The sequence below is a fragment of the Melospiza georgiana genome, chromosome 1, assembly GCF_028018845.1.
Source record: "Melospiza georgiana isolate bMelGeo1 chromosome 1, bMelGeo1.pri, whole genome shotgun sequence".
Lineage (NCBI taxonomy): Eukaryota > Metazoa > Chordata > Aves > Passeriformes > Passerellidae > Melospiza > Melospiza georgiana.
In genome coordinates, this window is record NC_080430.1 from 52,770,213 (window position 1) to 52,787,084 (window position 16,872).

The following is a 16,872-nucleotide window of genomic DNA, read 5'->3' on the forward strand; positions in this document are numbered from 1 at the left end:
GGCCAGCAATAATCTACAGCTTCTGGATATCTGAGCATTGGGTCTGAGTATATCATGTCTGTGGCCTTCAGCAGGATTCTGAACAAAAACATTTTACTCACAGGTCTTCAATTTTCTAAAGGGTCTGATAAACAAATGCATTAATTTTCATATGAATTAAAACAAAGAAAATACAACAGGGCTTCTCTGAGACGGATACAAAATGGTAAGTATGATTAGCAAGCTGTAAATGCCTCTAAGATAACTGTAGCACTGGGGTGCTGCTCTCTGGCTGCATAAATGTCACAGCAAGGTCCACAAAGGCTTACTATTACAAAAACCCATGCTGTTACTAATTCACAATGAAAACACAGAAAAAAGATGTTTCAAGTTAAGATCCCTCAGATCTCCAAATGAATGTCTGTGAATGATTTTTTCTGTCTAGGGCATTTGGCTTTTTATGCAGAGGCTGGGCTTGTTTTCACATTTTTTTCTTTTGTTCCACATTTTGCCCACTTGTGTGGAAAAGGGTGAAGTACCTCCAGTGGGGGTGTATTTCAGAAGATGTTTTCAAATATCTAGGCCAAAAGCTAGACACATTTACCTAGATCAGATAGAATGGCTCATTACTGGCTCGGATTAAAAGCAGCTTTTCTGGCTATGAGCTTCAGGTACATTCTGTAGCATGCAGATAAAAACATATCATCAATCTTCTTTGGTCTAGGAGTTGTACCTGTCCTTTCAGATAGAAGGGGATTTAAAATATTTTAACTTTAAAAATGTGTGATATCTTATATTTTGTGTGTTCAGTATGCACATATGTCAACTGAAGGAAAAAGTCTTATTCAATGGAAGCTTGCAGGAAAGGTGTTAAATCTCAGTTTCTCCATAAATGAGAAATATTTTCCAGTCATTATGTCTCTTTCTTAACTTGGCATACATACAACTAGTCTGTGCTTTGATGTGCTCATTTTGGACTCAGAATGCTGTTTGTACAAAGAGCAAAGCATGAAATAAGCCACTAAAAGGGGCAGAACTGTAACTTTTAGGCTGGGGAAAAAGAGCAGTGCATTTCTCCATCCTGCCAATATGAATAAAACTTCACATCTTTGCATTTTCTTGCATTTATCTCAAATTTATCACTGTTCACTTAAGAAAATGTAAAATAATTTTGAAAGCATTTTTTTTACTAGCTCTGTTTCTTTAAATATCTGTGTCTGGAGAGGTCTTGCAGAAGTACCAGAGAGAAAAACATGCCAAGGGTAGATTTCACATAAATAACAAGCCCCACAGCACAAAAAACCATACAGTTGAAGAAATCTGCAAATCTAACCCAATTGCGGTTGTGTGGTTTTCATGACTGACATCAGACTTCAAGCTTTGAAAAGACTATGAATATTAATTACCTGTGACCCTGGAACTCTCAGACTGATTCATCTATGTTAGCTGGTGCTTCATAACAGATTTGAGAACAGGAAAGTGATGTCTATTTCTGGCATGTGACAGGGAGAAGGCTCTGCTGGAATCTTATCAACAAGTAAATCTGAGAAACAGAAGTTCTAGCTCTGACTTTGATGGGAATGAAGAAAGCCTGGGAACACCAGAAAACCTCATTCCTCAGGAACAAACAGCAACAAGGCAGTTAGTACAGAGTCCTCACAGAAGTTAGCTTGTAAAGCCTTAATGGGAGAACTGAACTCAGTTTCAAGAAGGTTGATCCAATTCCTATCTTTGCTGGCTGCACAGAATTCTGAACATAGAACTCTAGGGTTACACATGAATAGCTGAGATCAGTCACACAGTATAAAAACATTTAGAATGTCTAGATATCTACAAGCCAATCATGAAACCTATCAGGCTAATTATAAACTGCTGGTCTCAGGCAATTATTTCCATAACAGGTTCATGAAATATTTCCAAGCACAGACTGGATTGTTTATCTTTCCCTTGGGTTACGCAATCTTGCCCTATTTACAATATTGCATGTGCAAGCCTCTTCATTCATAGCATTATTTCCTTCTGCAGGCCAAGAGGCCAAATTTATCTTTCTTTAAAATAGGAAAACAAAATGTCTGAAGGCCAAATAACATTCTGCATGCAAGAAGCTGGATTGATATGTGCAGTTGGAGAAACAGCCCATGTGTCTAACTGCTGTTGATTTTTGAGTTAAATGCTAACTGCTACAGGAAAATCATATTAGGTGTTCTTTCTGCTGTTCTGTATACCCAGGACACCTTTAAAAACCTGCCTCTTTCATGTTAAAATCTCCCAAGGCACAGAAGAACAAAATGAAAGGATCAAACACAGAATATATGTTTTGCAGTAGAATTTATCACTTAAGAAAACTGCAACTCTTTGCTAGGACAGTGTCTATAACACATGAGAGCCAAGGGCATGTTTCACCTGCTGCTGAGATAACATGGCAACACCATCTCTGGACACAGGGGAGGCTATGAAAAAGCTTTGTCACTATGTGGGCAGAATGATCATGGGTTTGCACCTGCCTAGTTGGCCCTCTGCCTGGAAGTCAAAATGCATCTCCACAAATAACAGCCTCCTAAATCAGAAGTTTATCCATGCTGTCTGTTAAGGTAGGACACAGGACAGACTTTATTTCTTCTTGAAAACTAGGAAGGCTCCAGATAATGTCTAATGAACAGGATTGCAGTGGGAGGTGAACAAGCTGTAAGAATCAAGCTGCTCTCTTCCTGCTCATGTCAGTAGAGAAACACTCTAAAGCAAAGATCATTGTTAGTTCCACTGCTGGAAATGATAATACAAAAAAAATTCCAACAATTTAGAAACCATGCTAGTCCCAAGCAACATTCCTTTTCCCCTGGGTAACTTTAACAGTGGTGACAGCACAACTGCTTATGATCTCCCACCTGCTGTAAGCCAAGCAAAGGGGGATCTGTTCACAAGAGTGAAGGAACATGTACTATTTGCAATTTAAAAGGGGCTTGCCTCCCATTTTAAGAAAAGGATCTCTGAGAGGAGCCAGTAAGATTGACAAAGAAAACCATCACAGGAACAAGTCTATGTGGCAGCACTTCTTTGACACAATGAAATCCCACAAGGGACGAAGTGATGCCCGGGGCTCGGAGCCTATGCTTCACTTAACCACATCTGAAACTACCAAAGTGAAAACAACTCCCAAAGACAGACAGATCTGGAGGCAGAAAGAGAAAATGAGGACATCACAATATGCTTTCAGAACTTTTGATAAAGAAACAAGATCAGAAATTTGTCTACATACTTAGTAAGCTAAAATATCTGCTCACTCTTATGGCCTTGCCCCAGACAAGCAGGGACACTGTCAGGGAAGAAAAGGGACACTGCTTTCTCTGGGCCTTTTTTAAGGCCTGTGGTAGGAGCAGAGCAGCAATGTGGGTCTCAGAGAACACTACACAGCTTAAAAGCACAATGCTGTGTGATGTATAGAAAGTCATACTGGCTCTTAGAAAGGCACCAGGAAGATGAAGACTAGATTAAGCAGAGCTCTTCTCCCTGTCCTTTTAATGTTCACACAGAAGTTTGCAAACATCAAGTCCCAAGTAATGCCAGCAGGATATTTTAATAGTAGTACTTCATCACAACTGCTTTTTCAGAGCCTGATCTTGTATTTATGCTTAGTTCATCTCTTCCTTTTCACAAACCACTTTCCCACCTCTTCCCAGAATTAGCAATATTTGTATGTACTCCAGTCTAAACTGGGAGCTTTTGTTTTGCTTTTCCATGTTTTTATTGCTCTGGAACAATTGTTCAGCTCTGCATAAAATGTTCTTACCATTCCAGGTGATTTTCAACAAAGGCAGACATGGGGCTGATCTGTACAGTGTAGGTGTCGTTGGCTGAGTACTCAAACAGCCCATAATAGGGATTGAAGAGCTCCTGAGACAGAAGGAAAAAGAATTCTCGGGAGGGGCCGCTGTAGTCCAACCTGGAAAGAAAAAGGTAGAAAAGATAAAATGAGGCTCCCTACCATTTGAGTGGATTTCCTGGGTTTGCCTACATTGGCTGCTGTCTTAGTACAGCAGCCTGTGCAGTCAAGTGTTTCTAACATGATTTATCTCTCCTCTCAAAACTTGATTCCTGAACAAGTTGCAATGCCAGAACTTCATCAATATCCAGTCTCATCTGGGAGGAATCATAACTGGGACACATTAAGTAGTTTACTTTCCTGTGTTCCAAAAGCTTAGCAAACTGGATGTACAAGGCTCAGCCTTGCCTCAGCTGCTTGGCCAGCAGAAGGGTAGCTTTCTATTGAGTGGGTTTGAACTGCCTATGAACACCTGGGCTCACAGACCACAAAGCCTGGGCTAAAGCAGAAATTGCTCTGACCCTCCTACACTGAGATGTACCCAAATCTAGCCCCAAGGATGCTTTTTTAGCTACAGAAACCATATAGAACAAGACCAAATCCCAGCAGACTTGTGTCTCTTAAGACAGAATTCCTTGCTTGTTCCATCCAAGCCCTTTCTGTTATTTTCATGTGGTACACCTTAAATTGAGCTTTGCTGTTGTATGAATTTGCTCCATAGAAAGCCTCTTTTTTTCCCTTGAATTTTTTACACTCAACTTGGAAAACAAAAGGAAAACGAGACTAAAATTTTTCCTGAATGCCTTAAATGAGAAATGTGGTGGATTTATTAAAAACAGATCATTCTCTAATAATGGTGAGTAGGTTTTTTCAATCTAAAATAAACCTACGTGTAGCAATATGAAGAAATATATGTAGCCATATATCACGTGTGCCAAAAGATTTTCTGAGGTGGACACTATTCCTTCTACTTAACAATTGTAAAGTAAGTTGAAAGCTCTGCAACTGGATCAGAATGGTCTGTGCTATGGAGTAATAGAAGCATAAGTGAAAGGGGCTGAATGATTGATTTGTGCAACTAGAAATATGGCAAAGGGCAGACAGGCTCATCCTCCTGTGTTTTATGTCTGGAGATTCAGTGCTCTCTTTGAGGAACTTTAGCTCTGGGATCGTGTGATGACATGAAAGCTACACCTGTAAAAGAGGATGGTAACAAGCCCACATGACCCACCAGTGCCAGCCATGGACCAGGGCTGGTTCCATGGACATCAATGTACTGGGTTAAGCCTGATAATGGCTGGAGAACTACAAAGGTGTGTCTATGTTCAAAAACCTCCAATGGGAGACTAGCTACTGTATTTCTGGGCAACACACTAACTCATCATAAAGCCTTTATAGTTAATTTTCAATGGCCTTTTTCTTTGAACTGTGGGAAGCTGTGTCCATACAGCATCACGTGGCCATAGAGCATCAACTCGTCAGTAGGGAATTGGCATCTTGGAGTCCTTCCAGCAGAATGTATATTAGCACTAAGCAGCAGAAACCCTAGAGGAATGTATCTTCAGATGTAAATCAATCAGTGAAAAATGAATGAATTTGCACATCAAATTGGTTTGTAATTTCTCCTGAGGACACCATGCCACACAGAAAACAATACGACTTTGGCCAGTATTAGCATTCCAGAATGCTATTCCAAAAACATAAACTGAAGTGTGCTACATGTTTCTGCTTTACTTGCAGGCCAGAGGCAAGATCAGCTGTGAAAGATGACCTCTGTTACACAATATTGAATCCATAGATAATGAAAAGTAAGAGTGAAAAAACCCTGATACTGAGGTCACCAAGTGACTCTCTTTGAGACTGGCAACTTCTGTTCCCATTGTACATAACCTGTCCCGAGACAAGGGACAGAAGCCCTTCACTTGCCATGACACCTCAGAGCTGAGAGTGTCAGCATTTGCTGGACATGTTGAGAGTTGCCTCAGGTACTGTCTGATACATTTGGAACCAAAATCCTACACACATGGTTTTTGAACAAAAGAAACTTTACATGCAAAGCTACTGAAATACAATTTCATGCCTTTTGTCCTATGGCACACTGGAAACCCACACATAATGGTCATATATCTTTCCATTATAAAAGCGTGTGGATTAACCCTCAACTACAATGTAGCTCTTGAGGTGAGCCAGGGTGGATTTGAAAGGTTGTGCTTACAAACAAAAGGTCAGGGGTTGGCTTTCATCATACAAAAATGGCTCGTGGATTTTAAGAGTTGTACGAAGCTCCCTGAGAAAAGGCCTTCTCAGGAAACTTCCATTGCTTTCAGATTCCAACTGCACGAATTAAATTTTAAGGACTAAACAGCATTAATGCTTCTCACTTAAGATGGAAACAAGAAATCCACATATGGATAACAAATGATCATTAGTTGGCATGCAAAGCTAAAATTTTTAAAGCAAAACCAGATCTATTGTGAAGAGTTAGAGTAACAAATTGGATAAAGGTCTGGTCTCTAGCTATAGCCTTCAGACCGATTCCGTGTGTAAATATTGGCCTGGAGTTGAGTTTTCCCTTCCAGCCTGACAAAAAAACTACAGCAAACAAGATGACAATAGATTTAACCACTTAAACTGTCACTTTGAGACATCTAGATGGAAGGTGTTAGAGGAAAATAAAGTATTATTGTTATTGTTATTTTTATCAAATGTTTGCGTTGATTAAGATGAATCACTTACTCAGGGGTAAAACAAAACCAAAAAAAACATTACATAGCAAGAGCGGTTCAGCATTAGTCAACTTGCTGTTTTGCAACACAGCAGCTGCCTCAGAGCTGAGAGCATTGTGTGGTTCCCTACCCTTCCTCGCCGACGAACGTGACGTAGAGTTTGTTGCGCTGGAGCTCCTTGCGGGAATACGCCATGACCTGGTTGAAGGTGCCCTCCAGCAGGTGGTCACGCCGTATAATCAACCTGCAAAGGGAGGTGGAAATAAAGATCTGATCATGGGGTCTTGCAGGAGCCTGTGAGGCTGGAGGTAAACAACACCTATAAAGAGAGACATTCGTTCTCAGAGAAGTTCATAAAATGGCATCTGCTGGTGCCTGTGCTACTTCACCATTACGGGTTTCCATTGGCTTTTCTATGTGCCCTGAAGGTGAATTCCTTCACAGTGCCATGATTAGGTTCAAAGTGCTGCTCTGCTGCTAAGACTCTCCGCAACACCCATATGTACAAATTTATGTGGTAGAGGGGGCTGTGAGTTCCCTCTGTATATGAAGTCCCAGCTTTCCGGAATTGGCCTCAAACACTTCCTGGATTTAATCCAGTGAATGTCCATGGACATACTGCCTCTGTGGCAGGGGAAGCAAAGGGAGTTATCAGCCTCTGTTTATACAACACATCTCTCATTCCCTTACTAATATCTACAACAACTTAATGGATAGTACTTTTACACACCATCTGTGCAAGAAACCCTTCTTGTTCCTATGTTCACGGACACTTTAAAACAGACCTTCTAAAATATATTTAGTGTCTGCCTTGGACATTTAGCATTTAGCAGGACACCAAAAGGGGTAACCACCAGCGAGGACTCCTCAGCTCTATAAGATCATTTTGCTGACGACATTTGCCTGGAATAAATTGCTTGGCTTCATACTTTTATTTTTTCCATAACAGATGTCCTTTGGTAGGAAGCCAACCTGAGGCATAAATTCAACCAGATGCCCAGGAAATACCTTAGAAACAGCCCACAGCCTTTGGCAAAGTTGGATAACTAGATTGAGCACAAGTTGGTACAGACTCAAAAGCCAGCTAACAAGATATATGGAAAGAAACTCCACAATCAAATGACAGAAAACCCCAAATACATGAAGACTGGCACAAATCTCTCCAGTTCAAATCCAGGAGGGCTATCAACACAAAGAACTATGGAAAGTTAAACCTGCATGTACAGACTAATTTGTGTAGGATCCTGTTCTGCCCCTGAGTTACACTGATACCCTGAGTTATACACATATACTGCTATGTAGAGCCAAAGAATTTGGAGTCATCCCACCATTACAATGATATAGCTGTTATTAATATCTGGTGAGTGTTTGCCTGGAAGGATAATTCTCCTACTGGCAAATTATAGATAGGAATATGAATATCTCTGTTAAATAGGCAAGAAATGGGAGAGTAAGAGAATACGAATCTTTAAGAAGAAAACTTCCACACAAAAGCCTCTTGAAGGTCACTCTTTTGCAGAGTATATGAAGATCTTATCTTTCCCTGAGGTTATGTAAAAAAATGCAATCTCCAGGGTGTTTTACACTCCCTAGCCCTATCCCTGTCCTCATGGATAGTGAATGACAAAAGACAAAACTATGTCCCCTTAGACTAACTGAATGATTTTAATACTTACTTAATTTTCCCTGGACCTTGCCCATACCCTTTGGCTTCAAGTTTTCGATAGAAATTGCGCAGCTTGGCTTCAAAATCCCTCCTGTATGGAGAAGGTGCTCTTGCACTTGCTCGCTGCAGCCCTGGAGGAGGGAAAATAAACAGCATCCTAAGGTGTAAGGGGCTTGACATTCTTCCAAATCATGCAGCTGATGTTTCCACACAGAACTGGTTAAAAAATGTGTTAGGAACTTCCTGAAGGTATACAGTGCACTCACTGCTAGTTTTGCTCTATCTGGCATCCATAGAGTTGTAAGTTCCTGTAATTCAATGATTGAAATGAAATTCCAGGGACTGTATCCTCTTCACTAAAAGTACTGTTAAGCTCACCTTGTGTGTGTCCTTGTGTTGCCTCTGCCTTTAGCTGTGACTGAATGGAAACTGAAGGATCAGAAAGGCATGAGAAAGACTGACATACATATCTACCTTTCATGGTCAGTGGCATTTAGGTTTTCTTTCCCTTTTGAACTTTTAAGAGATCTCTCTCCTCTGCATTGTATAGGAGATCTCCTTACTTGGCAGGATTAAACCTCTGAAACTCAGAGCAATGCTTCTCACTGGAGCCTAGCAGCCCAGCCAAGCTGGGAGTCAGGTTTCCCTGTGTTAATCTGACTGTATGTTAAACACTTCCAGCTATCAACACAAAATCCCTCTGTGGCATCAAAAAAGATTTCTGTCAGCAGGAAATGCTACATTTCCCTATTATGATTCACACATAACAGCAGATTTTTCAGCAATTTGGAACTTGTTTTATTTTGAAGGCTGCATTCTCAAAGTAGGAGATTATTCTTTTTGTATAAACAAGTGCCATGCCATAAAAGGCCAAATAATGGATTAATGAAATCCCATTTACCTATCTCATTATAAAAGACAGTAAAATACAGCCCTGTTATGAGAAATCTGGCAGCAAATGTTCCACAGGAAAGAAAAATAAACCCATCACATTTAGTGGGAGCCCAAAGTATCGTGGCTGCCATGAGGGAAGGACATTACTGTCTCAGCCGGTAAAACAGAAAATGCTGCTGTATTTATATGCTGCAGTATGTACATGCAGCACAAAGAGAATCCCTTGAAACACTTCTTTCTTCTCTAAGCCTTCTGTTTTTCTCCAGCACATAAGAGAAGTGGTGCTCTCATGGGCTTTATAACCAGGACAGAAATTAGCAAGAAGACAGTGTGTTGCTGGAAATGAGTATTTGTCCTTGTGTTTTCACAAGAACAGTCTCCTAAGTGACATTTGTGCCATATACTTGGATTCTTGTCCTGAAGGGGACTTGCTTATGACCTGTCCTGATGTAGACAGGGAGAACTTGTACTCACAATGGTGTTAAAACTCATTAATGAAAATAGGACATTCTGACAGAACACAGTTCTCCTGTAGAGAAGGGTTTAGCATTTAACTTCTTCACATCAAAAAGCCTTTCCATTTTCCACATCCACATCCAAGATTTGAACTTCTCTTGTCCATTAATTTTGTTTGAAATCAGATAATTTAAATGCATGCCCAAAAAGTTCCGCCAAAAATGGACTTCTTCAGATCACATTTCTGTTGATTCTCTCAAAATGGCCACTGACACAGCCACGCAGTGAGACTGTGGTGGGATTGTGTCTCTTGGCAAAAGGGAGACATTAGCTCCTCAAATTTCTATAGCATAAACAATAACTACAGAGACACAGCACAGCTGGAAATAACCTTCTCAGACAGCATGTCTTTCTGGAAAATATGTTTCCTTTCGAACCTAAGTTAATGGGTTCAACACGGGAGGTCAGGATAGATGATGAAGATGATCCCCTCAGGTCTCAAAATAGATGTGCCTAGGGAAGAAGAGAAGTTTTTGGAACACTGAGTGGAGGAGACTGAACTTTACAGGGGTACTGGAACCCTGCAACACACCTTCAATTTGGAAGGTGCTCTTGGCTGCTGTCACATAAAAAGAATGTCCTTCCATGTCAGTGACTTATGCTTGGAGTACACCACCCAATCCTTTCCAGCAATATCAAAAGGCGTATGTGTATCAACAGACACAGAGCAGCATTGCAAACTGATCCAGCAAAAAAAGCAGCTGGGATCAGATTCGGAGTGGACACTGGAACTAGCAGGCTGACAGCTGATGCTGGCTCTGAATCTGCTCTTTTCTATTTATTAGAAGAAATAGCACAAATGCAAGATTTTGTTCTAATTTTCCCATCTCCTTACCTGGCGAGTTTTGGGGTGACGAACAGGGTGAGCAGCGAGGAGAAAAACTGTAACCTGGATGGAAGGCAGCCTGCAGTGGTATGTAGGACATGATATCCTCTTCAAAAAGGCTGCATGCAAAAAGTCATAGGGAGAGATTTAGTTCACATTCATCACATGAAGGAATGTAAATATGCAGCATGGTGCAAGTTCATTGTGTCAGATGTTTGTGTGCATCTCTGAGCTCATGGATTAAAAAAATCCATAGGCTTCCCAAAGACAGTCTGGTCACTAGCAATGAAGAACAAAATGAATTTTAATATATGTTTCATGCTAACATGATAGCTCAATCACTGATGGAGAGCAAAGACATGAGGCTACATAGGAAACAGGAGCACCTTCAACACATTAGCAGAGAGAAGTAAAGATGCACACTCTGTCTCCCAGGCTGTTTTACTCGGGCCATTTTCATGTAGTTCAGTGCTCTGACTGCTTGAATTGAAATGATGGGAATAAGCTGTAAACTTCTTGCATTAGGCAGTGCTATTACAGCACACCAACCCCACCTGGTAATGCAACATTTCCCATCTCAGACCAAGACAATAAAATAACTTAGCTGCACTGAAGAGAAGCAGGGCCTAAAGACCAAGCTCTCTGGTTCCAGTACAAACTGAAGCCTTATCTTCATTACCCGGACAATGCCCACTGCACTGGACATTGAGGTTTCATGCATGTGTGGCAGCACTGCTGCAGTAAAATTATCAATTTCATGAGCAGTTACATTATAATAATGAGAAAGGGATTTTTCCTCTCTCTTTTTTGTTTTTTCTTTCTTTAAAAAACAAGATTTTTTTTCCATTAAAAGGACACATTTTGACCTGATTCTTTCTTATCTGCTACTTGATGGTAATAGCCATATTGACTGAGCTGGCTGGATTTACTGCACTGATGGAGGCTGCCTTCCAGGAAGTACAAATTGACAGATTGACTCTGGCTGAATCATTTTGGATGGCTATCAGTATGACCTGATTTAACAAAATCTTTTCAATTATGCTGAGAAAGAGCCAGATAGTTTCTCTGGTACTGTAAGTAAAGACATTATGCTATTGATCAAATTGATTACCTCAGCAGAATTACTAAATCTGCATCACACGACAACTTTTCAAGCCCATGTGTACCCTCTGTCCGAATGTAATGGATCTTCTCCCTGAAACATAAGTGACATCATGGAGAGGAGAAGAAAAAAAACAACAAAACCAGAAAAAACCATGCTGTTATCACAGCTTGAGTCATGCATAGAGTATTTATTCTTTGGTATTTTGCCAGTTTCTGTTTATCTCCTTATAAAAAATGGCAAACATCCTATATGCCTGATTCATTTTCTAATCTTCCAAACAAACTCGTAAAAAAAATTCTGTCTCCATCACTCAGTTTATGGATCCAAAAGAAAGAGATTTTATTCCCTATTTTAGGGAACAGAGTGATTCTTAGTCCTCCAGTTTCATATGTATATGTCAGGTCATCAAGTTCAGGTTTTTTGTGTAAGCCTACAACTAACATAGCACCTTTTGTTAACAGAATTTGCAGTAATATCCCTTCCTTTCCCTCTGTCAGTTCCATCTGAGAAATAACACTCTAACATATATTGATATGAATTAATCACACAGAGGTTATACAGTGTAGTATGTGTTGCATATGTAAAATCATACCTTTTGTTAATAAAAGCTGGAAAACATAGGAGAGGATCCTATCATCAGATTAGCATCATGGAGGATAAGCATCTACACCCCAGCCTATCAGTGTGTTTCTAAAGCATTGCATTGGCCAAATATTTTTATTCTAGTATTAAGTCAAAATATTTTATCTCAAGGATGTGCTCTGGAACCTTGTAATCAAGGTCCATGAAAGATGGACTTTGCATCCTAGGAGTTTGCTTAACACCTGCTGCATGAGCATTAGACAGTAGCTTGGATCACTCCTGGCCCAAGGTATAATCAGCAATGACCTAGAGGCAAAAGGCTCAATATCCTGTTACAAATCTCGTTATACACTGGCTAAGCTGTTGAGCCCCTATCACTGGTCAATTTTGTTCTCTGCTCAAAAAGAGATAAAAGCATTATCTGTTCTCTGGGAAATGAGAATTCAAGTTACAGTTGAGGAAAAAAAATAGTCTGGAATAATGTGATGGTGAAGATAAAATTTTCTCAGTTACAGAAATGTACATCTTGAATACTGAGAGTATTTTTCATTCTATTTCTCATTTTATTTGCATGTATCAAGTCCTCAAGAAAGAAGTCTAATCCTTATACCCAAAAAATTCCTTGTCTGGCCCTCAGAGGTAAATGAGGAGTCAGTAAGGCTACAAGCAAAAGCACACTGCAGGAATTTGGAGGCTCTCTCTTCCTTCAGCAGTCCTGCAGCCACACCTCTGACTGCACAGTACAACCTAAACGCTTGGTCAAACTCTCAGCTGGTGCATATGGGCAGCCCTGACATTGATTAACACCAGCTTAAGTTCTTGGCCAAAATCAGTTAATTTGAACTTTGGAATTTGAATGAGTGTAAGCTGTATTGATGACTGGTTCTGGTTTTTTCTGTTTTTAAAAAATCTAATAGGAAAGGAATGGGCTTAACACAATATACCTACTTTGGAAATTACTACCTTTAAGTCAAGTGAGAAAGATTAAAGACAATAGTACAATCCACTTCATAATAATGTTCCTATTACTTTATAATGGATAGGGTGACTATATCCATGACAGGGGTGTGAATCCAACCATGAAGCAAAATCCCAGTTCTGCTGGACTTATTGGGGTTTTGCTGCTGACTTCCATCCAAACACTCTTTTAACTCTTATCTTCTGAAAAGCAAAGTGATAATTGCAGGTGAAGGTGGAGTTTCTGATTATTATTTGCCCACATTTATTTTACTTCTTGGATGTCTGTGGAAAGTAACTATAGTAACTACACGGATCCTGGTGGTTCCCATCTACTCTTTAATGGTGGCAGTTCCATAGGAGCTCCAAGTTCATCTGTTGTACTACAGTTACTAGAATTTTGTTTTCCCCACTACAAAAAGCACTTTCTGGAAGGAGGGTAGAGCAGTCTGGCAAAAAGCAGTACCTGAGTGCATGGTTTCTGGCCAAGCTGGGCTGACGCTCCTGCAGCATCTCAAAAATGTTGGGTTGGCGTAGAAATGCAACAATCTTGTCATTGTAAGCTGGAAAAGGTAAAATCAAACCAGAGGCTTTATTTGCTGCGTCACCAGAACTCTGCAGGGGAACACCGCACTGCCAGTGAGGCACAGAGCAACATGAGGCAGTGCAGCACACAGCTGATGAGATGTCCTAAACCCCACCTTTGTGAGTTTTGAGAATTAAAAAACCAGCTTGGCTTACCTAGAGGTAATGCCTCGTGATGGTGCTGGTTTCGAATAGCTGTTACGAGACTATTGCCTGGTCTGGCCAACAGAGTAACTCCTCTGTTTCGAGAGACTTCAGAGGCCTACAACATCAGAGAAAAGGAAAAGAATGATCAAAATTGACCACCAGTAGCTCATCAGTCAGTTAAAAGATTTGCCATTTTTACTTCTGCAACCTTCAGAATAGTCCATGATGCTGACCAAAGGGCAGAAAGCACGCATGAAAATTACAGCTTTATACTCCAGTCAACTTAAAAAAGGCAAGTAATTCTGTGCTTCCAAATGAAGGTACACCATTATCCAGAGCTATCACACCCCCTCGGTGCTGAAGGCACTGGAATCCAGAAGTAAATGCATGTTAATGTAGGTATTGCAGTGATGGATATCTCTGGTTCAATGAAAATAAAATCTCTGTAGTACCTAAATCTCTCTACTCTGTAGTACCAAACATGTATTGTTTTAGCATAACTGCATTACTTCAAGGTTTTTACTCTGTAGTATCACACTACATACTCTGTAGTGTCAAACATGTATTGTTTTACCATAACTGCATTATTTCAAGGTTTTTACAGCAATGTTTTTGAAAAGAGAAAAACCCCACAATGCTGCAATGTTCACTCAGTGTTATTGAAGGGAGATTTAATAGTGGAAATAACATGAGGAAGGCATATCTATGTAGATCACAGCACAGAAAAAGGCTGTATCATCCCAAAAGGCTGCCTAACTTGCATAACCAGAAATTGAATTGTATACACTGGAAATAAGAACAATTTCCAAAGACCTGATAAAGGGAGTAGTAAGAAGGAAATTTTTCACTGCCCCTTAACTGAGGCACTCAAAGAAAGCCACTGTTCCAAATACACTATCTAGTGAAAGGAATCGTGTCAGAAAGGCAGATTTCCTAAAAGGTGAGAAGACACTTCTGTATGAAGATATTAAAAGGCAAACAATGACATTTGGCAATGTTTGCACTAAGGCATTACTTGCTGGGTAACCTTTTGGAGACTTGTGAAAGTTGAGGGGAACCCACCTGTCTCTCATGTTTTCCTCCAGAATATGGCTACAGTGAGGCCAAGAGAGGAATCATAGAATGGGTTTGGGTTGGAAGGGACCTTAAAGATCATCTAATTGCAACACCCCTGCTAGAGGCAGGGACACCTTCCACTAGACCAGGTTACTAGGGCTTCCTCCAACCTGGTCTTAAAACACTTCCAGGCATGGAGCATCCACAGCTTCTCTGGGCAATCTGTTCCAGTGCTTCACCACCCTCACAGTAAAGAATTATTTCCTAATAACTGATCTCAACTTACCCTCTTTCGGTTTAAAGACACTCCCCCCTGTCTTGTGACTACAGTGTGAGGCTGTATCAGGACAAGATGCACTAGGAATTCCAACTGCCACTCCACTGGGCTAACAGCTGCTCCTTTCTCGCTGCACAAATTATAGCATTTGGCAACTACTTCAGGAAGAAATTGCCCCAACTTCAATATTTTAAATGCTTAGCTCTGCATCCAAGCAAACGGTGCCAACTCATTTTCAGTGGTACAGCCAAAAGCCAAGTCTTCCAACTGGATATACACACAAATTGGGAAGCTAAATGTGCCTGGCAAGCTGCCTTTTGGAACCCATAAAGCTTAAAATGTTTACACATAATAAGATACCAGTCAATGCATTTGATACATGTCAACACACAGGTTAAACAATGAAAAATCGTAACTATTCTAATCAAACACACTGTCATTTAAAACACAAAACTGCTGTGCAAGTGCATGGTGAATGTTTCGCTTCCTAATCCAGTTAGGATTTCACTTGTACCCTTCCACTGCCTTTGTCTCCTCCTCACATCCCCACAGGCCACCTCACAAGGAAAGTTTAGATCAGGCTTAGGCAGCTTTTCCCCTGTGCCCCAGGCATCCACCCCAGTAAATGATGGCCTTTCCAGCATTCACTCTATGCTATGGCACAGGGCAGAACCTTGCAAGGGTGTGAGAGGTGCCCTGTGATCTACTTGCCACAGTGGGCATGTAGAGCAGCCATTTCCTGGGCTGTCTGTTGGCAGCATGGCCAGGATCACACGCTGCCCCAGGACCAGCTGTACTAGGCAGGATGTGTGGGAGGCTGCTAAGGCTTTGTTGGCTCAGCTTCTTCACTTCCAGGGGGCCTGGAGTTCAGGTGACGATGCCTATCCCTCAGGTCCTTGTAGAACAGACTTGCAAGGGAATGCAGATGGTGGGTGAGCCTGTTTTAAAAGGTGATTGCTGACTCATCCTTGACAAAGACAAATCCTAAGGCCTTGTTGCTACACATAATTTTACTGACCAGAAGACAGAAAGGGGAAAGGGAGGAGTAACAGAGGAGTTAAACATGTATCTCCCATAAAAATTAGCACCAGGTGTTATTTCCTCATCACTTGGGAACTGCATGGTACTTCTGCCCAGCCTGGGCCTGGATCCTCCTCTTGCTCTTGTTATCATTCCTTTTTTCAGCTTTGCAGTGCCTGGACAGATTTCTCCTGGAGCAAGAATTTTGGAAGGAAATGTGTATAGTGCCTGTGAAAAGAAACGTTTGCTCCCCTCTTCCCATCTTTCCAGTTCTGGTTTAAGAGCTAAAGTCATCTAGACATTGTAAGAATCCAGTTGGGTACACACCTCAATAAACTGGTGATGTAATTCTCTTCATCACCATCCCTAGGCATTGCTCATGCTGTGTTTGGTCTTTGCACATTTACACCTCCAAACAATTTTTCCCTGGCAACACAATGGGAAAATTCCCAGCCCTCTAATTAACTTCCATTTTGCTCCCAATTTTCTTCCCACTCTTAGCTAATAGAAAACAATTGATTGCTCCAATTTAGTGTTCAGTCACAATCGTCTTGTCTACTTTAACTTTCTAATTGAACAATTTAATTTTGATTAGCTCATTATTCTCTAATAAAAAATAAAGAGTGACTCCTCTAATGATTTTGTGACCTGGTTCATGTAGTGCAGAGTAATTGACAGATTTATGTCAGGTTTTAACAGCTTTGATATTGATACTG

The 16,872-nt window shown here is 40.7% G+C and overlaps 1 protein-coding gene across 7 annotated transcripts in view; it reads right to left on the reverse strand.

Moving 5' to 3' along the window:
- The window catches only part of HECW1 (HECT, C2 and WW domain containing E3 ubiquitin protein ligase 1), a 252,277-nt gene that overhangs the window by 32,315 nt on the left and 203,090 nt on the right, over positions 1-16,872 (reverse strand). For all 7 annotated transcript variants that reach the window (XM_058038828.1, XM_058038988.1, XM_058038656.1 and 4 more), the window contains 7 exons: positions 13,813-13,918; positions 13,538-13,634; positions 11,539-11,622; positions 10,437-10,546; positions 8,202-8,322; positions 6,656-6,769; positions 3,767-3,919 (listed from right to left, as the gene is read on the reverse strand). In XM_058038828.1, coding sequence (XP_057894811.1) covers positions 3,767-3,919; positions 6,656-6,769; positions 8,202-8,322; positions 10,437-10,546; positions 11,539-11,622; positions 13,538-13,634; positions 13,813-13,918 — 785 coding nt within the window. The remainder of the gene's footprint in view (positions 1-3,766; positions 3,920-6,655; positions 6,770-8,201; positions 8,323-10,436; positions 10,547-11,538; positions 11,623-13,537; positions 13,635-13,812; positions 13,919-16,872) is intronic.